This window comes from Corythoichthys intestinalis, chromosome 6 (assembly GCF_030265065.1).
Source record: "Corythoichthys intestinalis isolate RoL2023-P3 chromosome 6, ASM3026506v1, whole genome shotgun sequence".
NCBI lineage: Eukaryota > Metazoa > Chordata > Actinopteri > Syngnathiformes > Syngnathidae > Corythoichthys > Corythoichthys intestinalis.
In genome coordinates, this window is record NC_080400.1 from 29,962,444 (window position 1) to 29,990,237 (window position 27,794).

Here is a 27,794-nt window from a genome sequence, read left to right on the forward strand (position 1 = left end):
AATATATGGCCTATAGTTCAGGCAAATATGTCTTCTTCTATCAAGGGTGCTTCGGTGTGCATATTATCCCTGTGCTCATCCATAAATGTTCACAAAAAACATTTGTTTAATGGTTGCATCATGTCATAAATTTAGCACAGCCGGCAGAGGACTACATAAAAACTTAAATGGCCCCTTTTAGGAAAAAGTTGCTGATGTACCTGAAGGCGGAACACCATCCTCCTGGCCTCGTGCATCTCCTTCTCCAGCTGCTCTTGGTGAACGTCCAGCTGTTCCTCCCAGGACTTCTCTTCCTCTGCCACATCATGCCCAAGGGAGGGGCACAGCCCACACAGAGACACCTCCTCTGAAATGAGAGGGAGTATGATGCAATTGTAAAACAGAACGTGTGTTGTCAATTGTGGGAAGTAGTGTTTTTTTTATACCTATTTTTGTCACCCGATACATTTCCGATACACGGCTTCATGGTATTGGCCGATGCTGAACTGATATCACATTGTTAGCATTAAATTATTTACAGTACATGAGGAGGAAATGCTACTGGCATCCTCCTCATCGGTCTGCCAACTGTCTGTTGACTGCTTTGTTTTAGGCCTACTTGATCGATCCTCCCACCTCTATCAAATTAACTATGACTAGCATGTTTAAAACACAATTTAACTTTAAGTAAGCACATGCTATAGTACGAATAACTTCAAATTTGATGTAAGTGGAACTTAAACTTAAGTACACTTACTTTAAAATTTAAGTGCATATAGACAAGTTTCCTGAGCGAAACATGGGCGGCGCCATCTTTGACATTCTCTGCTAGAGACTTCTGGTTTAGCGAGAACAACACGAAGTGCAGTTGAAGTAAGCACTGTGTAGACAAAGTTAAAACTGCAAAATCAAACCAGAGGAACCCACGGAATCTCAAAAAATGGATTCAGCACGACGTAAATGAAGCTCCAGGACTTTCTGTGTTGTGCGTTTGTTCATATCACGTCGTTGATCGTTCGTGGACAAAATTCCAACTATCTGTGCAGCCTGTGTTAACATGAAGTGTAGATTGAGACGCCGGCCACTTGAGTGACCAAAATGAGGAAAAATAACAATATTACAGTTGCCGAATGCAGATGGGCTGACACAGATTTTGTTGTTACAAGGAAATACTACAAGGTATCGTTCATCTGTTTAGATTATTATGAGCTCATCACACATGTACTAAGATAACCCAAACAGGATTTAAAGCGAGGTTTCCTCAATGACAGCATAATTAAGTGCGCTACACTACCTGGCTGAGTAGGCTAATGCCCGGACACTCTTTTAAAGGCATCATGAGTGAGGATAGGGTAACACAGCACAACTTAACATAACAAGTAGACCAGAGGTGGGTAGAGTAGCCAAAAATTTTAGTCATATAGGAGTAGCGTTACTTCTAAATAATATTACGCAAGTACAAGTAGTCCTCTAAAAATTTACTCAAGTGCAAGTAAAAATGTATTCGTTGAAAAGAACACTCCGGTCATAAGTAACATTGTAAATAACTGCTTACAATGTCTGATTTTAAAAAATTATATATATATTTTCTCAGCACAACTTCATCAATATGAATTGTTATTATTAAACTGTACTATAGTGCACCTATTACATGGCCGTATTATGCCAAAATAACACAAAAATTATCCAATTCAGACCATGACCCGATGACCCATTACCCGTCCAAAGAGTATGCGTGCCCTCTAGTGGAGAAAAAAAACATTGTTACCTGTGATTGGTATAAAGGAGTCATGTGTTTATTGACGCGAAATCTCATTGGTGAAACTGGTAGACCTACTATCGACACCTCTGGCAAAAATAAAGTCAATATTTAGAATAAAGAGGTTACTTATAAAACCATTGAAATTTGAGTTGTGCACACTTAACTTTTTGACTGAAAATGATAGACGTCCAATCATGTGGCTCTTTTCATCCTTCTTCTGTGAATTTAAATTCGTTTGTAACTTGTAGACGTTCAGTCCATTTGAACTGGAATTGTTGGCTGTGAATGAACGACGCTGCCAGGCCTCCCAGTTCTAATGGATTGGACGTCTATCACCGTCAATGCCCGTCAATGAAATAAAAGCTTAAAGTGTGTATGACACCAAAAAGAATGCTTATTTCATATTTCACGCTGTGTTTTATGCTCCTGAATGAAATGGACCGCTTCGATGTGTGTGGAAGCGATCGTTTTATATATTCAATTTTTGAATCCTGCGCCATGAAAATGACGAAAGCGAATGTGACATCACCCGGGTCAGCATCTCACAATACAGCATAGACAGCAGCTGATTTTGCGGATTAATTCGTTTATTTTTCGCATCACGCAAGCCAAACGGCTGCAGAAAATTGTTGCTGCACCAGGAAGAGGCGTGTGAGTCTTTTTCAGTTTCAAAAGGTTCCCATTCACCGCGGATATTGGCCAAAACAAGCCCTACTACTGTGGGACCATTGGACCTACGAGGAAGTGAGTAAGCATCGTATTTTGTATCATGTCAAATACTGGGATCATGGCACACGTTTTAATACAGAGGTGGCTTGCATTTTGTGGCTGACTGCCCACTGAAAATGCCACTCGGCCAGATTATATAAATACAGTGCCTTGCAAAAGTATTCGCCCCCCTTGAACCATGCAACCTTTCGCCACATTTCAGGCTTCAAACATAAAGATATAAAATTTTAATTTTTTGTCAAGAATCAACAACAAGTGGGGCACAATCGTGAAGTGGAACAAAATTTATTGGATGATTTAAACTTTTTTAACAAATAAAGAACTGAAAAGTGGGGCGTGCAATATTATTAGGCCCCCTTGCGTTAATACTTTGTAGCGCCACCTTTTGCTCCAATTACAGCTGCAAGTCGCTTGGGGTATGTTTCTATCAGTTTTGCACATCGAGAGACTGACATTCTTGCCCATTCTTCCTTGCAAAACAGCTCGAGCTCAGTGAGGTTGGATGGAGAGTGTTTGTGAACAGCAGTCTTCAGCTCTTTCCACAGATTCTCGATTGGATTCAGGTCTGGACTTTGACTTGGCCATTCTAACACCTGGATACGTTTATTTTTGAACCATTCCATTGTAGATTTGGCTTTATGTTTGGATCATTGTCCTGTTGGAAGATAAATCTCCGTCCCAGTCTCAGGTCTTGTGCAGATACCAACAGGTTTTCTTCCAGAATGTTCCTGTATTTGGCTGCATCCATCTTCCCGTCAATTTTAACCATCTTCCCTGTCCCTGCTGAAGAAAAGCAGGCCTAAACCATGATGCTGCCACCACCATGTTTGACAGTGGGGATGGTGTGTTCAGGGTGATGAGCTGTGTTGTTTTTACGCCAAACATATCGTTTTGCATTGTGGCCAAAAAATTCAATTTTGGTTTCATCTGACCAGAGCACCTTCTTCCACATGTTTGGTGTGTCTCCCAGGTGGCTTTTGGCAAACTTTAAACGAGACTTTTTATGGATATCTTTGAGAAATGGCTTTCTTCTTGCCACTCTTCCATAAAGGCCAGATTTGTGCAGTGTACGACTGATTGTTGTCCTATGGACAGACTCTCCCACCTCAGCTGTAGATCTCTGCAGTTCATCCAGAGTGATCATGGTCCTCTTGGCTGCATCTCTGATCAGTTTTCTCCTTGTTTGAGAAGAAAGTTTGGAAGGACGGCCGGGTCTTGGTAGATTTGCAGTGGTCTGATGCTCCTTCCATTTCAATATGATGGCTTGCACAGTGCTCCTTGAGATGTTTAAAGCTTGGGAAATCTTTTTGTATCCAAATCCGGCTTTAAACTTCTCCACAACAGTATCTCGGACCTGCCTGGTGTGTTCCCTGGTTTTCATAATGCTCTCTGCACTTTAAACAGAACCCTGAGACTATCACAGAGAGGTGCATTTATACGGAGACTTGATTACACACAGGTGGATTCTATTTATCATCATCGGTCATTTAGGACAACATTGGATCATTAAGAGATCCTCACTGAACTTCTGGAGTGAGTTTGCTGCACTGAAAGTAAAGGGGCCGAATAATATTGCACGCCCCACTTTTCAGTTTTTTATTTGTTAAAAAAGTTTAAATTATCCAATAAATGTTGTTCCACTTCACGATTGTGTCCCACTTGTTGTTGATTCTTGACAAAAAAATTAAATTTCATATCTTTATGTTTGAAGCCTGAAATGTGGCGAAAGGTTGCAAGATTCAAGGGGGCCGAATACTTTTGCAAGGCACCGTATATATATATTTATACAATATAAATTATTGTATAAAGTCGAATCGTCTCAAAATATGATTCTAATTCACATAATAATGCTATTTAAGAATTTTTTTTATCCTGTCGTACACACTTTAAGGTAGCACTTTTTGTAAGTTTTATTTGTTACAGAGTGCATTTTGGTGCTATCATCTTCTTCGTCTCCTTTTCCTGTGTTTTTATGGAGGTTGCAAACGAAATCTCAAAGAGTACATATTGTAGGTTATGGTAAGCCTTTTCAATGGGTTGGCAATTCCCAAAAAAAAGGAGGGTGGTTTAATATTGGGGGATTAACAGCGAATGGGTGAATCTATGGATCGTGAACTGCAAATATACGGGGTTGTACTATACTTGTAAGGATTGCGTGCCTTCCTTTACAAGCACTATGGAGCCCACCAACCTCTGAGGTGCTTCTTGTCCATCAGCTCCAATTTCTCATGGCCTGGTCCTCCATGCTGCTCCTCGGGCTGATCGCGGATGGTTTCCTCTCCGTGCGTGTCGTTGGAGCGGGTGACAGCATATTCCTCTTTGGGGGAGCGCACAGGGCTTGCTGAGCTGAGGCTGAAACAGATGGCAAGAACAGGCAGCACCGTGACTGTTTGCTCCTCTTGCCAGATGAGCGGCAATAAATAGAGCCATGTGCATAAAATAATGATTACGTTTTTAACGGCTCTCGGAGGGGCACAGGAATTATAGAATCAAATCCATATGGAATGATGATTGCAAATATTTCAATTTTTAAATACAGCGGAACATTCAAAGTTAATGTCCAAAGTGAGTTTTTTCTGGAAAAACAACTCAATTGATTAACATTTAACCTCAGTGAGCTAAATTTGCCACCATAGCGGTGGACAAAGTATGGCCTAGAGGCCACATACGGCCCAAAAAACATTATTTGGGCAGAAAGCACATGTTTACATACAGTCTAAAAAGACACACACTTTATCCTCTTACTTTCTAAATATCTTAATGAAAGCAGATTAAAAATGATTTGAAGGTGAAACTTTAAAGATGTATTGCAGTGTCCAAAGACCTGGATATTTTTTCACGACTCAAATATGTACTTACTGTAAACTAAACAAAATGAGAAAAAAAAAAAGAAAGAAAAAAAAAAAGAAACATTAAAAAAAAAACATTTAAAGCTCAACATTTTAAGGAAACTTTACTTCAATTAAATCCTCAAAATCTGAGATTTTAAGTGCACTGGACTTTAGTTTAAAAGTAAAAATGAAGTAAATTGCTCCATGTGAGGACAGGCTACCACCATGGCAGCAGAGCTAACAGACAACTGATCTGACAGCTTGACACCATGGCTGATTGCCCAGTTCTCAGCACGCTATTTTTAAGTCATCGGGAGTGAGGCTAAGGCAAAATCTACAAAACTTATCATTTCAAGTTTAATGTTTACTCACATATTTTTAAGTATGGCCCAGAAGCTTGACAATGCAAGTTATTTCATCTCATTTAATTCAGTTCACAATATTAACTTGAGAGAATGAGAAGTTACTTAAAAGGACATAGGAATTTTTAGTTCCGGTGTCTCTACTTATAATCTTCAGTTTGACTAATAGGAACCTGCAAAAAAATAAAATTAAAATAATATATATATATGTATTTATAATTTCCACATTTTAAAGACACGCACACAGCTTTGTTTGACTATACTTTAGCCATCAGAAGTGAATCCACAATATGGAACGAATTATGTACTTCCACACTTGAAAATACACTGACACGTGCTGCAACACGATAACTTGGAGAGGCATGCATGCATGACGCAGGAAATTCTTCGCATAGTTCGCTAGCTCGGCAATCACAGCGCTTCTTTTGGTTTGCAGCAGATAATGGTCATAGTGCATGCCCACTATATGTTGCGTATGCTTGGATAGTAGCCCGAGGAAGGATGAGGGAGGCAAGCTGTCATCTTTGCTTTGCTTTGTTTTGACAAAAATAAGCTACTATAAAGTATGAACTATAGTATTATGACTAGCATGGGGATTCCTTTTACCTTCCGCATGTGTGGGGAAAACAACTCTATAGGAAAGGGAGGAGGGAAAAAAATCGAAACTCTTCTGTTCCTCAGGCTAAGCAGAGCAGGTACAAAACTGTGGGCTTAAGTGTAGTGTAGCATAAAACCACAGAACATCCAGAGGCATTGCATTAGTGGCGTTAAAAAAAAAACATGTTACATGACTTAGATTGGAAGCTGAAGAGATTTGCATCTCTTTTTTTAGGATGTGGCTTAGATAATCGCATTATACAATGTCCACTCAAAAGTGAATATTAGATTTTATATGCATTTTCATGGAAAAGAAGAATAATCCATATATAGTATCATGCAGCTTCCCTTTCAATCAATTTATAACAAGCAAGGCTTGAAATGAAAGAATAATCAATTTAAGTCAATGCATTCCACTTTAAGTCATGATTAGACGTATGCCGATTACCAGTTTCAAAGTACAGTATACCGCGGTATGAAAACTTTAAGGTTTCAAAACCGCAAACATTTTTCGTCATACCGTCCCAAAGGTATTAGCTTTTTTTGTTTATGTCCCAAAAATGCATGGAGAAATCATCGCTTGCAGCTGCAAGGCTCTACCTTCTTCCACTGGTTGTTGCTCAATGTCAATGAGTCAGCTGTGCAACACGATGGCTGGAGGAGGTGAAACTCCTGAATTTTCCCCCCATGGAAGGAAACGAAATCGCTGTTATGGGAATACTTCAGCTACAGAAAAGTTACAGACGGCTGCTGCTTTGGGGAAGAGGGCCAACCGCCATGTAAAACATGTTCGCGGAGGGTGGGTGTAGAGGAGGCAATACCTACAATATGATTTCGAATTTATATGAAATTAAAGGTTAGTAAACACTGTCATGAACGTTTCCCACAAGCTGCAAGAGTTAACTCCAGCATGTTTAGTGTGTCTAGTGATGGTAAAACGTGTTTTTTTTCTCTCTGGCAACTGTCTGTGTTGAGAGAGTTAGAGTATAATGTAAACATGGTACGACCCATAGATTCGTGGTTTTTATGGAAAAAAATTTAATTATTTTTGTTCTGATAGTAGTAATGTTGAGCTGTATGTTTAGGCTAACCCAAAGCAATGCATTTATTTTAATTTTATCAAGAATATTTTGTTAATTTAAAAATATATATATTTTCAATTAATATTATACTTATGTTCCAATTTGCTAATATGTTTAGAAAAATAAATCCTGTTCAACTGATTTTTTTTTTTCCCGTAAAGCCAATATCTCAAAGTAACACATTTTAGAGCTGTAATTGCAATACCGTGATACCGTGATATTTTAGCTTGAGGTTATCATACCGTCAGAATATCATACCGGCACATGCTTAGTCATGATACTGTATGTGAATGAATAAAGACAATCATTAGTGCAAGCAAGGCCATTATAAAGCTGACCAAGCTGTTTTTCACCCTAACCCTGGGGTCTTTTCAACACAGCAAAAGTATGTATTACAAATGACTACATTGGGCGGTTCTAAAAATATTAAAATATTATCTGAGGAATAAATGTTTAGAATATTATGTGAATATGTAGAATGTGAGCGATTACAATGCCATGTTATTATGTTTTCTCCCACTCCAACTAAAAAGTACAACATTTCTTTCTACTTCGGGAGAAAGGCTGTTGGTCACCCCTCCCAAATAAAAAGCCATCAAGTGAGTGCCTTATCAGAAGCTGCAGTGATTATGCCTGAGTGTTTCTCCAGAGGGATCAGCGCAAACAGTCTCCTCCTAATCTCCGTTTGAGCTGATGACATGATGACACCATCGAGATACCTTCAATCACCACCTAAACTGTTTTTCTGCTGGCGCTACTTCCTAGCAGAGGAGGTGCAACGTGACTCAGGAGAAATTGGGAACCTTCAATTTCAGATTAGGATTTACATAAGATTAGCAGCAGATCAGCATCAGGGCATGTGATGGGGTGAAAAATGTGACTGCACTAATTTGTTATTTTGGTATGGACTTATGTTGGCATTAATCTGAATTTCCTAACCTGGGGTAAATCATTGACTCTGTTTTTAACCCTTTATAGGGCACTCATTTAACAAAATGGCTGCCATTGACGGAAGAAAGATCTGGAATGCTGTTCCGGTATAAAATTCAGGGGCCGAAGTGTGTTTTGATCCCAAAAATATGATGGCAACTGTCAGACCTCCAGGTTGAAAAAATAAAAACAAAAAACTGCCAGGCTGCCACACGCGAATCTCCGAGAAGAAAACTATCTATTAACGTCGGATTTACATACACAAGTGTTAACAACAAGCATAATAAAGTCAAAACGTCAAAACTTTTGGAGCGTCATCCGTTTCCACCGATATCTATGAATTATTTATTCCCAGAGTTTTCCCAGCTTGTGTAGCTGAGTCCAACGAGACAGTCAACTCGCATCGATGTGCGCATGCAAACCACCCATCCTGGACTCCAATTCTCCGTTCAATTAACTGACGTACTGTCATGTGATCAGCATGGATAGTTAGCTCTGATTGGTTCAAATACACATGTTTGTGGGACAACAAAAAAAGAAGGAAAAAGAACAAGCTTGTTGAATTATTGCGATAAAAAAGGGGAATGCAACGGAAAATTGATCAGATCTTTATGAGAAAGAAGAGTTGAAGAGGCTTACTTTATTTAATTAATTAATTTAATTAATTTATTTATTTTCTTTATTTGCTCTGATGGGGAGGTTCAGAACATCTTCCATATTATAATGCCTGACCTTAGAAATAATGAACAGAACATTCTTTTTTTTTTCATTTGAAAGCTTTATGTAGTCTTTAAAAATAATTTAAAAATTTAAACACTTTTTAAAGTTTTTATATGTGTTCTCTAATTTGTATCATAAATGATACATTAAGCGTTACATGCAGTTCTCGTGGTAAAACAAATACTGTATAATTTAAGTGAGACACAATAACGTTTTAAACAAAATGTTTCACTGTAATGAGTTAATGTGCACCTTGGATTTTTTTTTTGTTCATTTACCTATGTTAGGCTACTTATTTATTTCCTTATAATATAAAAAAAAAAAAAAAATCAATGTTTGCATTATCTTCAAAATATATTCAATTTCACTGTGTATCACGGAAGTCATTTGTACTATTTTTGTTCATGTATGTTACTTTATCTTTTAAAAATAATAAGTCAATGTTTACATTATCTTCAATTTTAATGTACAACCTATATATGTTCTTAAGTACTTAAAATTGAGGTTTTGCATTTACATAAATGTGAGGAAATGAGGGAAAATAAAATTAGGAGATGGAGGTTGGGGTTGGTGTTTTTTTTCCCATTCATTCATTTTCTGAGTCGCTTATCCTCACTCGGGTCACGGGGGTGCTGGAGCCAATCACAGCTAACTATGGGCAGTAAGCAAGGTACACCCAGAATCAGTTGCCAGCCAATTGCAGGCCACAAGGAGATGAACAACCATTCGCGCACACAGTCATACTTAGGGACAATTTAAAGTGTTTTTCTTAACTGTTACCGTATTTTGCACATCATTGGAATGAAAACCATGTTTTCAAGTATGCCCTGTGAAAGTAAGTGTAATTCAGTAGCCTGATGCATGTTGTAAAACCTGCTGTGTTCTATAGGTATAACAGCCAAAAGCAGTTTTCTTTGCATTTTTGTGTTTTTTTTTAGAGGTTTGAACAATAGATAAATAAATAAATTAAAATTTCTGGCTCCTTGGCGACCTTTATGTCAGGGAGATCCGGCAGAAAATTCTAGCCACTTTCACCCCTGTTAATAAGTACAGTGTTACCAAATAAACATATCTAAAAATGCCTTTTTATTATGTAGTTTTCTGAAGTTTTTGTAGTGGGGTAGGAATCAGGAACATACCAATGGTCAAAAATGGCTACGAAACAGTATATTTCAATGAATCAGGATTACATATTTTCCACCTTTTCATATGTTCTGTACAATTATCTTCAAACATATGTAAAGTAGTGAATTTAGAAACTAAACTATGAATATAAAAGATATAAAAATCTTTCGACATTTGATCTCAAAATGAAAGTGAAGGCAGCAATGGAGGCTAACGAGAGGGCGGTTGCTAGGCAATAGCATCCGGCCTCACTGAGACACACCCACATCTATAGTGCACTGTAAACAGGCATACAATAGGCAGCCTGCTTAAGCAATCACTGTCGCCTTGTTACACGACATGTGGAGCTGACTTGTCGTCATATCGTGTTGTCAAAGAGGATGTATGGCTGCCTCCTATGGGGTTCGTGCGCTGATGGTAACATAATAGCAGCCTGTTTGGTGGTAATCCAAAAAAGAATCACGCTTACCATTTCATCTGTTTTGCCCCCATGGCTGAAGATCACGCGCTGCAGTCAGCTGGAGACCCTCGTCCGGGTGATGCCCTGATTCTCAGTCAGGACCATAACAGCCATGGAGGGAGGGGAGTGTGGCAAACCAGATGAATCTTAACGTTTTACACGAGTTATGAAAAAGAACAGCAGTAGCAGTGGTGGCGGCGTGGTCCAAATCCTCTCATATTCATACAAATCCTAAATCAAAAAGCTCTGGAAAGCCTCCTTCCGTCCTCGCCTGGCTGGATGGTGCCAAGCTGCGGGGGGGATCACATACAGAAGGAGAGAGAGAATGGTGCTCACCAGCACCAGCCACTGTTCTCAGCCTGCCCTGTCATTGCAAACGCACACAATGCATTTGTGTCTTCAACTACTGATGCAGCTCCTCATTTGCATGTATTTTCTCTAGTCCTCCCTCTGATCTCTTTTTGTAGCTTTGTCATTCCTTCTTTTCTTTCAGTGCAGGGACCAGACATGGTATTTTTCCGTCTGGGTGTGTTTACCCCCTCCCCCTCCTCGTCTTCGGTCCTCCTCTCCTTGCTGCTGCTCCTCCACTTTCATAACAGAGGAGGAGAAAAAATGCAATCCTGAGTGTTTTCAAAAAGATTCATGGAAATCTATGTGGGGAAGGCATTTGGTGTATTTCATGTGGTCTGAATCATAGGGTTGGATGGGCTAAGGGTATATTTATGCAGCCAAGGTGTAGTATTACTGGGACAAAAAGACAGCCATTCCTTTACGGACGCCTATAATTACATGGCTGTTTTTAGATCAGGTTCTCAAACTTTTTGGGGATACAGAGCCCTTACAGAGGAAAAATTTGTCATATTCCTAATAACAATTAACCGTAATTGCCACGTGTACCCCTAGACGCCACAATTAATACAATGGCTGCCATTGATGATGATAGACATAACCAGAGTGTCATATTTTGAATGTCTTAAGGGTATATATATGTATATATACATCCTTCTCATGTAACAACTCTTCTTGTCTACCAATCGAAACGAAAAAGAGTAACAACCTTTCGGTAACATTAGATAAGAACTATTGGTCCCACATTTGTAAAAATACATTTACAATGACAAAGAATTAGAACCTTCAACTAATACAGTTCAAAATACTGCACATATGGCATATTACTCAATCTAAAATGCACAAAATGGGGTTCTCCCAATCTGATAAATGTACAAGCTGCAACGAAGATACTTCAGATACATACTTTTATGCTCTTTGGCAACGTAAACCAGTACAAGAGTTCTGGTCACAGGTAACGAAGAAACTCTCTTCCCTTTTTGAACTGCAGGATTCCATTGTCTCCAAATCTTTGTCTGCTTGGTGATCTGAATACAGTAAATATCTCAAATCATCAAGCCCGTCTACTACTGGCAAGTTTAACGATAGCCAAAAAAAAAAACAATATTGCTGAATTGGAAAAACAATTAGAAAAACAAAAAATAATGAACCAATGGCTAACTGTAATCATTCAATACATAACATTAGAGAAAATACCTGCCAAACAGACAAATAAAATGGACAAATACGAACAACAGTGGGAAACAGTTGCAAGAATGAGGAACATAGAATAAGGATTTTCTCTGACCTGTGAAGAAATGCCACAACAATAATAATAATAATGTATACATAAATTGATATATGCGGGGTGTCCCGGGAATGTGCAAAAAAACGGCGTTATTGTAATCTGTTTGAGGCAATGCATGAGCGGGTCATTCAGCGCATGCGTTAAATGCGTCAAATATTTTAACGAGATTAATTTTTTTTAAAATTAATTACCGCCCGTTAACGCGATAAATTTGACAGCACTAATAAAATTATGAGAAAAATATTAACAAAGGTGGTGCATAAGTCGAACCTTCCCTCATCAAAGTAGAACGCACGTAGTCTCAATATGTGTCCATCGACGTACAGTACTTGTTGTTGTGAGGCACATCAATTTGTCTTCCCTTGCCAAACAGTGTTTTCCACCTGTAAACAAATGAACAAAAAACTTGTAACACAAGCATTTATACGTTTACATAACTGTGCCATCCTACACGTACTGATTAGTAACACGCTAGTAGCAGATAGCATGTGTTGCAGCCACAGCAGTACAGTAGTTGTAGTAAATAATTAGAGATGTCCCGATCTGATATTTGGATCGGATCGAGCGCTGATATGGGCAAAAAAATGTGCATCGGTATCGGATTGGCCGACACGGAAAAATTCCGATCCAGACTTCCGATCCAGTTTTTAAAAAAAAAAAAAACCCAGTCCGGGTTTTCCAGCGCACAGATTTACATAATCCATTACAGTTTTTGCTTCGGTTTCCCTAAAATCCAGTCCGCATTTTACGGCACACCTTCAACACACAACATTACCGTCTCCCAATTTACCGAGAGACTTTATCAGTAAAAATGTCAGCTGTGTGGGATCATTTCACCATAAAGGACGACAAAGACGAAGAAGCAGAGTGCAACATATGCCACAATAAAGTCAAGCGTGGTGGTAAAGCTGTAAGAAGTTTTAATACAACCAACCTAATCAAGCATTTAGCAAAATACCACCACAAACAATATGCGGAGTATGTTAAGAAAACCGAAGACAAAAAGAAAGGTCCTATGCAACTAACAATGGCAGAAACTTTTCCTATGCGTGACAAACTGGCACTCGACAGTCCCAAAGCCCAGGGAATAACAAGAGTCATTGCCGAAGAATTCATTCTGGATGACGAGCCATTATCTCTCGTGAGTAAAGATGCACCATCCAACACTTAGAACCACGGTACAACATGCCGAGCCGTCATTACATCCTTGAGCGATTCGGCCGTGGAAGATTCGAGAACGATTCACTTCCAAATTCCGATTATTGAAATATGTCAAGTAAAGCGGAACTAATACACAGCGCGGTCTTCGGGACGCGATGAGAAACGGAGCGCATTGCGTCCCGAGAGTAAACATCATGCTTGTCATAGACCCGGGTAATGCCAATGCTCAACTCATGGCTTTAGCTCAACTCATGCCGCTAGATAAAAAACCCAACAATACCTGACTGCTGCTGACAGCCGCTACAAACTGCGTCAACATCGTTTTACTGTAGATAATAGATATCATATTTATATAGAACTAGATGCAAGATGACAGGCTCGACGGCGTTAGCAACATTGAAGTATTGAAAACTAGATGCGTTAGTAAACAGCCGCCATCTTAAAGCAGAAGACTAAAGCGAACCTAATTAACTTTTTATCTAAAATACTCCTAAATTGGCAAAATCTTGACTTGAATCTTTCTTCAAAACAGTTTTAAAACTTTCACATGTCGAAAGTAGACAGAAGGGAAATTATGGAATAACGGGAGCAATTTTAACAACTTTAACAGTTGATTCGCAAAATTAAGTGAATTGAATGTAGTTTAAAGCTGCTGATACAGAATGGGGACTTGAGTATTTTATTTACTGTTTTAAAATGTTAACTTGATACTGAAATAGTTGTTTTATTTAAACCTGAGAGGCTTTTTATACATTTTTTGTAACTAATGCACGAAACATTAAAAGCATCTAATAGCTTGGGGGGTTTGTGGGATTTTCCACTGAGGTTGTTTGTGTGTTTTGCTTTTTTAAGACAATTTACAATATTATTTGCACATTTTACTGACTGACTATGCCATTTCTGTTTGTTATTTATAATGTTTTGTGTTTGTCACTGAATAAACAGGTGAGTTTGTTGTTACCAACCATTGTGTGTTATTCAAACTCACCTAATTCAGCTGGCTAGTTGTTATCAAGAGTACTAAAACACTTTTCAACATGGGTCTGACAACTAAGTAAGGAGGCTAAATAACTTTAAACTTTAATACAATGCTCAGATAGGCCGGTATCAGTATCGGCCAGTATCGATATCGGATCGGAAGTGCAAAACAATATCGGTATCGGATCAGAAGTGCAAAAACCTGGATCAGGACATCCCTATAAATAATATTAAGTCATTTCATGCACAAGAATTTAGCTTTAGTATTTTTGGAGCACCGGACACATGGAAATGCAGGGATAGGAAGAACATACCTTCCAAGACACCAGCGGTAACATGGCTACATAAACACCTGGTCTTTGTGGTGACACGGGTTCCACATCTGCCTTCATGAACATGTTGTCCTCCCATGTTGTGATGATGGCAGATGGATGCGTTATTTCCAAATTGTCTTTTTTGAGGGATTTTGATGAATAATGTTACTCCAGCTCCACTTTTGTTTTGGATGGAGAAAGTGTAAAACGGAAGTCGCGAACAGAAATGCGGAAGTAAAGCCTCGGAAATTTGTCGATAGTTTGAGAGCCAAACTCATGTAGAAAATTGACAGACCATGTTAAAAGGTAAAATGTGTTGAGAGAATCGAGAAAAAAAATATTTGCTTGAAGCATAATTGATGTGCGTATACTTTTTTTGTTACTTATTTTCATTTTAGGTGGCGTACCGCAAGCAACACGCCACTTTTGCTCATTAATATTCATGACGTTAGCAATTTTGGCTTGGCAGGTCAATCTCCCGTTTGTCCTCAATAGTAAATGAATGGAAATCGTGTACAAACGAGATGTTTACTGAGCTAGACCTACCAATTCTGTCAGAAAATGATGTCCCTGCTGCAAAATTCACTGGTAAAGAACATACAAATGATCAGTTAAAGAGATAGCTTTTGTGTCAGTGGCAGAAAAAGACGGGAAAAAGAGCTGAGCTGACCTCATCCAGACATAACTTTTTTATCGAGACCTTTTTCTTGTGTGCATTGCCTTACGCCACTGACAATGACAATCTCCTGTTACTGTTCCTGGTCTCCTTTACCACCATATGCCCCTTTTTTCTATTATATTATATCCTCTGGTTGTCATACGTCTCTGACCGTTCTTGCGGGCAATTTACGTTGCTATTTTTGTGTAGCGATCAGAAATGCTACTAAGTGCCAGCCAACGAACACTTTTAATGTTTTCATTAATAACGAATCCTAATTCTATAATTTATTTACACTTCCCCCTTACTAAAGTTGTTTTTTTAACAACAGAAAAGGTAACAGTGCAAGTCAGATACCATTTTAATTTTTTCAGGTCATTCATTATCAGATTGAAGCAGCACGGCAAAACGCCACGCAAAAAAATGAGTACAAATATCAACATGGTTTACTTCTTCGTCCTCTGAAGGACCATGGCCCCCAACAAAATGTTTAATGCATATGAAATGTGAATGGCTTTACCTTGCTGGTGTTAAACTGGTCTTTTGGACGTCCGTGCAAGTTGATCCATTCTTCACATTTTTTCCTCTGAGTGTTTGGTTTGGGGAAACGTATGAAGAAAACATCCTTCACATGTCGTAATGGCTAGAGTCGTTTCTACAAGTTCCATAGCAGTAGTGTTTGATCGGCATGTTCTATTTTTTGAAAGATTACTGAAAAAAAAAAGCAGAAACAACATGGTTTGTATGCGAGGGCGTGTAATTTTTTTTTTGTTTTTGTTTTTGTTTTTGTTTTTTTGTTTGTTTTGGGCGTGTGGATAATGTCCCTGTTCCGCGTCACGAGTGTGACGTCACGGTCTAAAAATAGCATTTGTGCGGTATTATATTTTGGTGACATTGAAACAGAAATACAGCACCTAAAATATATTTTGCAGTTATGTTATTATTAATATATATAAACGTATTTTGAAGATGCTGACGTACGATAAACTTGTAGCTACCCAAAAAGCGATCAAACCCTTTGAAACACAAGGTACGCCCTCTTATATTAAGTGTACTGACTCATCAGGTGGAACGAACAATAAATGGACGCGTTCGCTTTAAATCCAACAGCGTAGTAACTGGGCAGTTACTATCGTTCACGCTCAGTGGCTAAAATTATGATTGACATCTTGTACTGCCAATGACAGACACGCTTTAACTATCACGAGAAAACCGTAATGACGAAGACGGAAGTAACGCAAAACCGCGAGCCGTGCGAATTCTACCAAACGTTTCTTTTCTTTTTCCTATTTTAAATGAAATGAAAGTTCACGCCGAGCTCAAGACAACCATTTGTTTTGCTCTTACTGTGTCAAATCAAGCCCGAAACACATTTGTCGTTTCTGATGTGTTTAGTTGACAGTCTGAGCTAGGTAAAAAAGCTAACCAGTATTTGACATTTTACTAGGGTCTTTTCATTTACATGTTTGCTTTAAATCGGACGGTTCGATTATAACTTACCTTACGTATATTTTCTTCAGGTTATCATCATGTCGAAGCAGACGGTCGGAAAAACTTTGCTACGGAACGTAATCCGCCACACAGATGCCCACAACAAGGTAGGACCCCAAAACGATAAACTGTGATGTTTTTATCAAACGACCCCGATTTAATATAATAACGAGCGTCATTTAGCCTGTGCTCTTGTAAACTAACAATAGCATCCCAAAGAGCTGTTCGACACACGTTTATCGGTGAAGGTGACCGTATATGGTGGTAATTGCTGAAAATCAAAACAAACGGGTTGGGGAGGCAAATAATAAGTATGTGTACTACACTGTCCTCAGTTCGATTCTCAGCTCGTTTCTTCCTGTTAGGAGTTGTAAATTGAGAGAACTCCAGCTTGATCCTAAATTTCACATTCACGTTAGGTTGACCCTGAAATTTCCTTGTGTGTACAGTGCTGGCCAAAAGTATTGGCACCCCTGCAATTCTGTCAGATAATGCTCAATTTCTCCCAGAAAACGATTGCTATTACAAATGCTTTGGTAGTAATATCTTCTTTTATTGTGCTTGCAATGAAAAAATACCAAAGACAATGGAGAAAAAAATAAGTCATTATCATTTTACACAAAACTCCAAAAATGGGCCGGACAATAGTATTGGCACCCTTTGAAAAATCTTCTGATGCTTCTCTAATTTGTGTAATTAACAGCACTGGTTACTTACTTGTGGCACATAACAGGCGGTGGCAATAACTAAATCACACTTGCAGCCGATTAAAGTTGACTCAACCTCTGTCCTTTTGTGTACAACATTGAGCATGGAGAAAAGAATGGAGGCCAAAGATATGTCTGAGGACTTGAAATATTGTGAGGAAGCATGGGCAATCTAAAGGCTACAAGTCCATCTCCAAAACCTGAATGTTCCTGTGTCTACTGTGCGCATTGTCATCAATAATTGTAAAGCCCAAGGCACTGTGGCTAACCATCCTCGATGTGGACAAAAAAGAAAAAATGATGAAAGATTTCAACGAAAGATTGTGCGGGTGGTGGATAAAGAACCTTGACTAACATCCAAACAATTTCAAGCTGTCCTGCAGTCCGAGGGTAAAACGGTGTCAACCCGTACTATCCGTCAGCGTCTGAATGAAAAGGGACTCTATGGTAGGATACCCATAAAGACCCCACTTCTGACCCAGAGACATAAAAAAGCCAGGCTGGAGTTTGCCAAAACTTACCTGAGAAAGCCAAAAACATTTTGCAAGAATGTTCTTTGGTCAAATGAGGCAAAAGTAGAGCCTTTTAGGAAAAAGCATCAACATAGAGTTTACAGGAAAAAACAAGGCCTTTAAAGAGAAGAACATGATGGAGGTCCCCTGATGTTTTGGGGTTGCTTTGCTGCCTCTGGCACTGGACTGCTTGACCGTGTGCATGGCATTATGAAGTCTGAAGACTCCTAACAAATTTTGCAGCATAATGTAGGGCCCAGTGTGAGAAAGCTGGGTCTCCTTCAGAGGTCATGTGTCTTCGAGCAGAACAACGACTCAAAACACACTTCAAAAGCAATAGAAAATGGTTTGAGAGAAAGCACTGTAGACTTCTAAAGTGGCCAGAAATGAGTCCAGATCTGAATCCCATAGAACACCTGTAGAGAGATCTGAAAATGGCAGTTTGGAGACGACACCCTTCAAATTTCAGAGACCTGGAGCAGTTGGCCAAATAAGAATGGTCTAAAATTCCAGCAGAGCATTGTAAGAAACTCATTGATGGATACTGGAAGTGGTTGTTCGCAGTTATTTTGTCTGAAGGTTGTGCTACCTAGTATTAGGCTGAAGGTGCCAATACTTTTGTCCGGACCATTTTTGGATTTTCTGGGAGAAATTGAGCATTATCTGATAGAATTGCAGGGGTGCCAATACTTTTGGCCAGCTGTCACTGTTCTTTTCCCGCAGATCCAGGAGGAGTCTGAGATGTGGAAGTTGCGAGGATGGGAGGTCCAAATGTCCAACCACAGTCATGTGAGCGCTACCAGGACAATCAGGTATAAGAGGAGCTTTACTATGAAATGCAAGGACACCAAAACTACTTAACCCTTTGTTATTTTTCTTGATTATTCCAGGGGCCAAATGCACTGCGATCGATTGCCGTATGAGTCCCGGGTGTCCTCGGAACATGACGACCGAGAGGCTCGATACTGGACGAAGAAACTGTATGAGTTTGAGGACAACGATCCGGACAGGTAAGGAGCCCTCTGTCAAGGCCTGTCCGAAGCACAGTGGTACTTCTACATACAAAGTTAATTAGTTCCAGGACCTTGTTTGTAAGTCGAAATGGTCGTATGTCGAGCAGGATTTTCTCTTAAGAATACATTATAATTCCATTAATTCGTTTCATAGCCCAAAAACCGACACTAAGTTCTTAATAAATACTGCTGTTACTATTGCAAATAGCAATTACAAAGAGCAAAACAGATAAATTATGAATAAAAATCAGAATAACAATAATATAATAATAGTAATAATAATAATAATGATACTGTACCGATATTAATGTAACAAATTTGGTTCTAATGTGGCGGCCTTTTTTATCCTGTACCTGAACTGTACAGAAAAGCGGGGCTGACGTGACGGTGAGCACGAGTGCTACTTTATGTTTTGATGCTGGCGTCAGTGTTGCACAAGTTGATGGAATAAATGATTATAAACCTGACGAAGCTGGCGATTTCTTTGGCGATGTTACCACAATAAGAATTGTCACCTTAACTTATGAAGACTGGCAAACGGAGGAGGACCGCCGGCCGAGATCGACATTCTACGGCCCTATTGTCCATCCAGTTCATAGAAGCACACACTATGCTTATATTTTGCTATTTTACATCTTCATTTCAATGGTAAGCATCACCTTTCCTTTTTTTCCTCCACCTGCATTAACCTTTTTGGATCCAGTGTTGATTTCTCTCACAAGAAAATCAGCCATGCGCCCGTCTTCCGGCAAAACAAAGAAACTGCGACGCTGTCAAAAATCGTCGTATTTTGAGCATGTCGTCGGATGTAGAAACAAATCGCTCTCTCTCTCGCTCTCTCTCTCGTCAGTTACACGGTGCATTCAGGAACAGTATGCAAGACACAACCGCCACATTAGAACCCGATTCGTTATATTATTATTACGATTCGTATTTATAATTTATTTGTATTGCTTTTTGTAATTTAACCGGCAGTATTTATGAATGATTTAGCATAGGTTTTTGGGCTGTGGAACAAATTAATGGAATTATAATGTATTCTTATGGGAAAATCCTGCTAGGCGGCTAATGTTCTAAGCTGCACGCGTGCGCAATCGCTTACTGCTTGCACATACTCAGTGCACAAGAAATTCTATGCTGCGCGCAATAAAAATTAAACTGAAACGTATTGTCGTGTCACTAGGACTACTCTCGGCACCGCACTAATAGGAGTGTCAGGGCGACACTCCTTTTAGTGCGTTCACCACGGCAATTCGACGCTCCTTTTTGTGCGTTCGATACAGCAACGCAACACTCCCATTGGTGGGTTACTACACCATGATTGTATAGTGTTGTGAGGTGCATGACCTGGGTGGGTGCAGAGAAAAGTAAAGACTCAAAAGTCAGACTCCTTTGCTGTTTTACTGAACCAACATTCCGCTCTCAATTCTTGCAAACGTTACAGTATTAATATCTATTAGAACTGATATAATCTAGTTAATTAGACCAACAAAATTGTTTTCTGTACCATTTTGCAACATAACTCAATGAGCAACAGGTGTCTAGCCAATAATATGATACTGTTCTTTACGACACAGCTAAACAGCCAATCATATCAGTGACAGTGTTGCGCATATGTGCCCTGCTCAAACTTGACGTGCAGTTTAGCTTGCTAACAACAGTGCAGCGGAGTTAAGAGACGGAAATGCTAACCCCTTAATACGCTCCTATTGTGATTGTTCATTGTTTTATTCATGAAATCACCCATGCCCCAACTGGACCCTACCCAAAGCAAGACTTTCCTATGGTTAAAGCATACATATACAGTAGCATATATAAAGACTATATAAGCTTACATACAACATAGTACGCATCTCATGAACAAGATTTTTTTTCTTTTTTACTTTAAGTGGGCCAAATCAATTATTATTTAAACTATACTAATGAAAATCGCTGCTGTAATTTCATTCTTTTAATAAGGCGTGTAACTTGCTATGGTTTTCAAAGGGTGTGATACCGGTGTGTGGCCAAAGCGTACACATCTGATGTTGCTCACAGTGATCCTCAGTATGCTCAGGGAGCTTGTGTGTCTGTTCAAACACATGAAAAAAATAGAGGGAACATTGCATTTGACCATTTAGACTTACAAACCCGGTGCTGGAATTAATTAAATTCTAATGTAGAGGTACCACTGTATTGCTAATACATTCTGTTTAGGAATAAAGCCTCGTCATTGATATACACATACATGCATTTTAATGTTGGTGGTATTTTAGCTGTATTTTCATACATGATAATCAGTGTGAACATTGTGTGCAGATGGGGACACAGTGGCTTCAAGGAGCTGTACCCTGAGGAGTTTGAAAGTGAAAGGTAAATTACGCTTTATTACAATGAATGGACAATGTGTTATTCATGCCATACTGGAATTTTCTTTTTTCATGAACTCCTGTGTGCTTAAGATTGTTTTTAACAATGGGGAGATTGCACCATTAGAGTTCTTTTAATAAGATTAATAAATCTGTTTGCTCCTAACACAAGTAAAGCTTACATTTTTATATGATAATAGCATCCACCAGTTTTAACATTATCTGATGCCAGTCAATGAAAATTTCTTCAAGCATTTTATTGAGTTTTTTTTAGTTTAGTTTTTTATTTATCAACCAAACATTTATTTATTTCAAAGACAAGAATAAATTTCTACCCCCTCAAACTATCCAGTTCAGTCATTTTTAGATATATTTAAATTGATTATATTTTATTTATGATTATATTTTTTAAGTGGTGTTTTAAAATTAGATGAAGACCCTACAATATACATGTTTTTAGGTATTTCACCTTTTTTGCTTACTAAATAATTCCACACATGTTCGTTCATAGTTTTTTTTACCTTCAGTGAGAATTTACAATGTAAATAGTCATGAAAATACAAAAGGCGCACGAATGTGAAGGTGTGTCCAAACCTGTGGCCTATACTGTATATATACAGTATATACAGTGCCTTGCAAAAGTATTCGGCCCCCTTGAACCTTGCAACCTTTCGCCACATTTCAGGCTTCAAACATAAAGATATAAAATTTTAATTTTTTGTCAAGAATCAACAACAAGTGGGACACAATCGTGAAGTGGAACAAAATTAATTGGATAATTTAAACTTTTTTAACAAATAAAAAACTGAAAAGTGGGGCGTGCAATATTATTCGGCCCCCTTGCGTTAATACTTTGTAGCGCCACCTTTTGCTCCAATTACAGCTGCAAGTCGCTTGGGGTATGTTTCTATCAGTTTTGCACATCGAGAGACTGACATTCTTGCCCATTCTTCCTTGCAAAACAGCTCGAGCTCAGTGAGGTTGGATGGAGAGTGTTTGTGAACAGCAGTCTTCAGCTCTTTCCACAGATTCTCGATTGGATTCAGGTCTGGACTTTGACTTGGCCATTCTAACACCTGGATACGTTTATGTTTGAACCATTCCATTGTAGATTTGGCTTTATGTTTTGGATCATTGTCCTGTTGGAAGATAAATCTCTGTCCCAGTCTCAGGTCTTGTGCACATACCAACAGGTTTTCTTCCAGAATGTTCCTGTATTTGGCTGCATCCATCTTCCTGTCAATTTTAACTATCTTCCCTGTCCCTGCTGAAGAAAAGCAGGCCCAAACCATGATGCTGCCACCACCATGTTTGACAGTGGGAATGGTGTGTTCAGGGTGATGAGATGTGTTGCTTTTACGCCAAACATATCGTTTTGCATTGTGGCCAAAAAGTTCAATTTTGGTTTCATCTGACCAGAGCATGTTTGGTGTGTCTCCCAGGTGGCTTGTGGCAAACTTTAAACGAGACTTTTTATAGATATCTTTGAGAAATGGCTTTCTTCTTGCCACTCTTCCATAAAGGCCAGATTTGTGCAGTGTACGACTGATTGTTGTCCTATGGACAGACTCTCCCACCTCAGCTGTAGATCTCTGCAGTTCATCCAGAGTGATCCTGGGCCTCTTGGCTGCATCTCTGATCAGTTTTCTCCTTGTTTGAGAAGAAAGTTTGGAAGGATGGCCGGGTCTTGGTAGATTTGCAGTGGTCTGATGCTCCTTCCATTTCAATGTGATGGCTTGCACAGTGCTCCTTGAGATGTTTAAAGCTTGGGAAATCTTTTTGTATCCAAATCCGGCTTTAAACTTCTCCACAACAGTATCTCGGACCTGCCTGGTGTGTTCCTTGGTTTTCATAATGCTCTCTGCACTTTAAACAGAACCCTGAGACTATCACAGAGCAGGTGCATTTATACGGAGACTTGATTACACACAGGTGGATTCTATTTATCATCATCGGTCATTTAGGACAACATTGGATCATTAAGAGATCCTCACTGAACTTCTGGAGTGAGTTTGCTGCACTGAAAGTAAAGGGGCCGAATAATATTGCACGCCCCACTTTTCAGTTTTTTATTTGTTAAAAAAAGTTTAAATTATCCAATAAATGTTGTTCCACTTCACGATTGTGTCCCACTTGTTGTTGATTCTTGACAAAAAAATTAAATTTCATATCTTTGTTTGAAGCCTGAAATGTGGCGAAAGGTTGCAAGATTCAAAGGGGCCGAATACTTTTGCAAGGCACTGTATATATACTGTATATACAGTGGGGAGAACAAGTATTTGATACACTGCCGATTTTGCTGGTTTTCCCACTTGCAAGCCATGTAGAGGTCTGTAATTTGTATCATAAGTTCTCTTCAACTGTGATGGACGGAATCTAATACAAAATCCAGAAAATCACATTGTATAATTTTTAAATAACAAGTTTGTATTTAACTGCATGAAATAAGTATTTGATACATTACCAACTAGTAAATATTCCGGCTCTCAGTTTTTTTAAGACCCCCCCCTGTTCTCCACTCATTACCGGAAGTAACTGCACCTGTTTGAAATAGTTACCTGTATAAAAGAAACCTGTTCACATGCTCAAACAAACAAACTCCAACCTCTCCACAATGGCCAAGACCAAAGAGCTGTGTAAGGACATCAGGGATAAAATAATAGACCTGCACAAGGCTGGGATGGGCTACAGGAAAATAAACAAGCAGCTTGGTGAGAAGGTAACAACTGTTGGAGCGATTATTAGAAAATGGAAGAAGTTCAAGTTGGCAGTCAATCTGCCTCGTTCTGGGGCTCCATGCAAGATCTCACCTCGTGGGGCATCACTGATCATGAGGAAGGTGAGGGATCAGCCCAGAACTACACGGCAGGACTTGGTCAATATCCTGAAGAGAGCTGGAACCACATGCTCGAAGAAAACCATCGGAAACCCATTACGCCGTCATGGATTAAAATCCTACAGCGCACGCAAGGTCCCGCAGCTGAAGCCAGTGCATGTCCAGACACGTCTGAAGATTGCCACTGACCATCTGGATGATCCAGAGGAGCAGTGGGAGAAGGTCATGTGGTCGGATGAGACCAAAATTGAACTTTTTGGTCTAAACTCGGCTCGTCGTGTTTGGAGGAAAAACAAGGATGAGTACAACCCCAAGAACACCATCCCAACAGTGAAACATGGAGGAGGAAACATCATTTTTTGGGGCTGTTTCTCTGCCAAGGGTACAGGACGACTGCACTGTATTGAGGGGAGGATGGATGGGGCTATGTATCGCCAGATCTTGGCTGACAACCTCCTTCCTTCAGTGAGAGCCCTGAAGATGGGTCGTGGCTGGTTCTTCCAGCATGACAATGACCCAAAGCACACAGCCATGGCAACTAAAGAGTGGCTCCGTAAGAAGCATCTTAAGGTCCTGGAGTGGCCTAGCCAGTCACCAGATCTGAACCCGATAGAAAATCTATGGAGGGAGCTGAAAGTCCGTGTTGCCCGGCAGCTGCCCCGAAACCTGAAGGTTCTAAGGGAAGATCTGCATGGAGGAGTTGGTCAAAATCCCTGCTGCAGTGTGTGCAAACCTCGTCAAGGACTACAGGAAACGTTTGGTATCTGTAATAGCAAGCAAAGGTTTCTGTACCAAATAATAAGTTCGATTTTTGTGATGTATCAAATACTTATTTCATGCAATTAAATGCAAATGTATTATTTGAAAATCATACAACGTGATTTTCTGTTTTTTTTTTGTATTAGATTCCGTCCCTCACAATTGAAGAGAACTTATGATACAAATTACAGACCTCTACATGCTTTGCAAGTGGGAAAACCAGCAAAATCGGCAGTGTATCAAATACTTGTACTCCCCACTGTATATATATGGCGGAAAACACTCAGGTGACTTGAAGTTCCGCTCTGAGACCTTCAATTTGGCCAACTTTCAAAATTGTCTGAAATGCATGTGTGATACATCATTGGAAAGCTTAAAATCTCAATTTTCTGGGGAACAAAAATTTTGAACAGGAAGGCATTTAAAAAAAATTTTTTTTTTTTAAACAGCAAAAACCTAATTGGAGGCGAGAACACGCGAGAGCAGAATTAAAGACGCCACGATTTTAACGAGATATTATCGCGCACTTACCTTGTTTCGATCCAAAAACTCCATGTAGCATGTTTCACCAAGTTTTAAGACACAGCTGTGAATGGCCACAGCCTGATTTCGGCGGGATTTTATGGGTGAAACATGGTGATAAAACAAGGGTCGCAATGCAGAAATCACAGACAACATGGAGTGGTTGAGATTTTCTTTTCCATATAGTTACCCTTTTAAATGTTTCCATTTTTTTTTTTGTTTGGATCGATTATTTATCATCTAACATATCGGTGAAAATGCGACAGTAACAAAAAAATACAATTAAGCGATAGTTATGAGGTAGATATCCCGTGACTTTTTTACAGACGCCAAAATTTTCATTGTGACGTAATTAGTTTAAAAGTTTAAAATATGCGAGTGAATGATTTTTTAAAGTCGTTTTTTTTTTCTAAACTAAAATTTATACATCAATTAATGATTCTAAGCTAAAAATGACAGACATTTTGAATGATAAATATAATTACTTACCTTCTTTTTATGGCTAGGTTTAAACAAAAGCGGTTGCGCGACGTCTGTAAATGGGGGTTTCTTAGGGTAAAACGGACAAATTAAAAATAGTTCGGAGGCTTAGTGCACCATGAATCTGCTATGGAAGCATATAGACATATTGTTCTATTAAGCACAACAGTTCTTTTGGCTTAAAATACAGCAGTTTATTTTAAAGAGGGGTGCAAGAGCAGAAACTGCTTTTTCAGCCTTGTCTGTGTTTTCCACCATATATATATATTTGTTTAGATCAATAATTTCTTTTCTGTATTTTATAGCTGAATAACACACGGTTCCTAATGATGCCAATTTTATAAGGTTTAAGGTGTTTTCAGATCTGATATTGTGCAAGTGTACCTTAGGTCTTATTTTTCCACACAAAGTAGCTGTTGGTTCTTTTGTTTGTGCTGTATTTATAGTGACAAAAGCAGCACCGGAAAGAAAGAGGGCCACAGAAGGAAAGTGTCCAAGTCGAAACACTCCAAAAAGAAGAAAAAAAAGAAGAAGAAAAAAGAGGAGGAAGCAAAACGGAAAAAAGTTCATAGCAGCCATGAAGGTAACAGGACAAAAAGTCACCATAAAGGCAAGAAAAAGGACAGGAAAAACGAGGACAGACGGGGACGCAAAAGGAAAAACGACGACTCTCACAAGCACTCGGACTCCTCAAAGAAAAGCAGGAGAGACTGGAGAGCAGCTGATGAAGAGAGTACAGATGAAAGTTCAGAAGAGTGAAAGATGCTGCATTACCTTTTTTATTCACCTAACATTTTATTTGAATACTGAACTGGCTCATGACATTTTTTTTTTTTTTTTAAATGTGTGGATTTTTGAATGGAATACATGGAGACTTTTTCTCTCTTAATCATGCAAATCTAAATACATGGAAAAAAAACACAACTGAGTACCGTATTCTCAATGAGGGATGTTCCGATCGCATATTTTGCACCCAAGTCCGAGTCACCTGATTTTGAGAATCTTCCGATACAGAGTCCGATCCGATACCGAACAAAAAGTTTTTTTGTTTTTAAAATTCCATACATGTTACTGTACTGTTATTTTTACAGTACAGTACTGTGCTACCTCTTCTGCATTTTCCGGCAGTGTTGCCAAGCGTAACAATGATTAACACACTTGTCCCTTTGATTGTAGAACTACGGAGGGTTATCTAGCCAGATCAAAGCTACAAACCTGTCAATCATCGTTAATTTTAAGTACCAAACGCCAGCTGCACTGGTGACCATGAAAAGTTTGGTCGCACTGCTTAGCAAGAGGGAGGGTGAGAGACTTTGAGTATGAAGCAGAGAAACGTAAATATATTTTTTAAATTTAAAAACATGATCATTTTCACCAGATTCCGATCCTCGGAAAAATGGCGCGATCGGCACGATTTCCGATCATGTGATCCGTTAAAGATATCCCTATTCATGATATTAAAATACACCTTGTATAAAGCGATGGCGTTATTCTTCTTTTCGCATACTTACAGTTGCAATTTCTGCAACCTTAACTCACTATAAAAATGCTCTATTAACTAGGAGCAAGAAACTGAGAAGACTTCAGCCTAAGCAGCCAAATTCAAAGTATTGTTGTGTTTGGTAGCGTGAGCACTCCTTTTGAAGTAGGAAAATTGTCCCATATCACCTATGAATTAAATAGGCTACTCAGTTACAGTGCCTTGCAAAAGTATTCGGCCCCCTTGAACCTTGCAACCTTTCGCCACATTTCAGGCTTCAAACATAAAGATATAAAATTTTAATTTTTTGTCAAGAATCAAC

General features: G+C 39.0%; 2 protein-coding genes and 1 long non-coding RNA gene across 7 annotated transcripts in view; 1 reads left to right on the forward strand and 2 right to left on the reverse strand.

The window, feature by feature from the left end:
• Window positions 1-11,136, reverse strand: part of dixdc1a (DIX domain containing 1a) — a 30,495-nt gene extending 19,359 nt beyond the window's left edge. For 3 of the 4 annotated variants that reach the window (XM_057839210.1, XM_057839209.1, XM_057839208.1), the window contains exons 1-3: window positions 10,587-11,136; window positions 4,662-4,822; window positions 201-346 (exon numbers count right to left, since the gene is read on the reverse strand). In XM_057839210.1, the coding sequence (XP_057695193.1) occupies window positions 201-346; window positions 4,662-4,822; window positions 10,587-10,609 (330 nt within the window). In that variant the 5' untranslated portion in view covers window positions 10,610-11,136. The remainder of the gene's footprint in view (window positions 1-200; window positions 347-4,661; window positions 4,823-10,586) is intronic. The other variant, XM_057839207.1, reaches the window with a different exon arrangement.
• Window positions 11,137-11,856: 720 nt separating this feature from the next.
• LOC130917619 (uncharacterized) lies at window positions 11,857-17,137 on the reverse strand. The gene is made up of 3 exons (XR_009063500.1): window positions 16,825-17,137; window positions 15,845-15,910; window positions 11,857-12,596 (listed from the first exon to the last, which is right to left on the reverse strand). It is a non-coding gene; the product is annotated as an uncharacterized LOC130917619 (long non-coding RNA).
• nkapd1 (NKAP domain containing 1) lies at window positions 16,525-27,727 on the forward strand. 2 transcript variants are annotated; one of them, XM_057839214.1, is made up of 6 exons: window positions 16,525-16,736; window positions 16,845-16,922; window positions 18,758-18,846; window positions 18,925-19,044; window positions 21,346-21,399; window positions 26,439-27,724. In XM_057839214.1, exons 2-6 carry the CDS (start codon window positions 16,854-16,856, stop codon window positions 26,749-26,751), a joined length of 645 nt encoding a protein of 214 aa, XP_057695197.1. In that variant the 5' UTR covers window positions 16,525-16,736; window positions 16,845-16,853; the 3' UTR covers window positions 26,752-27,724. The 2 variants fall into 2 exon arrangements, with proteins under 2 accessions (XP_057695197.1, XP_057695198.1); XM_057839215.1 differs by lacking the exon at window positions 16,525-16,736 and having other exon boundaries at window positions 16,849-16,922; window positions 26,439-27,727.
• Window positions 27,728-27,794: the final 67 nt, after the last annotated feature.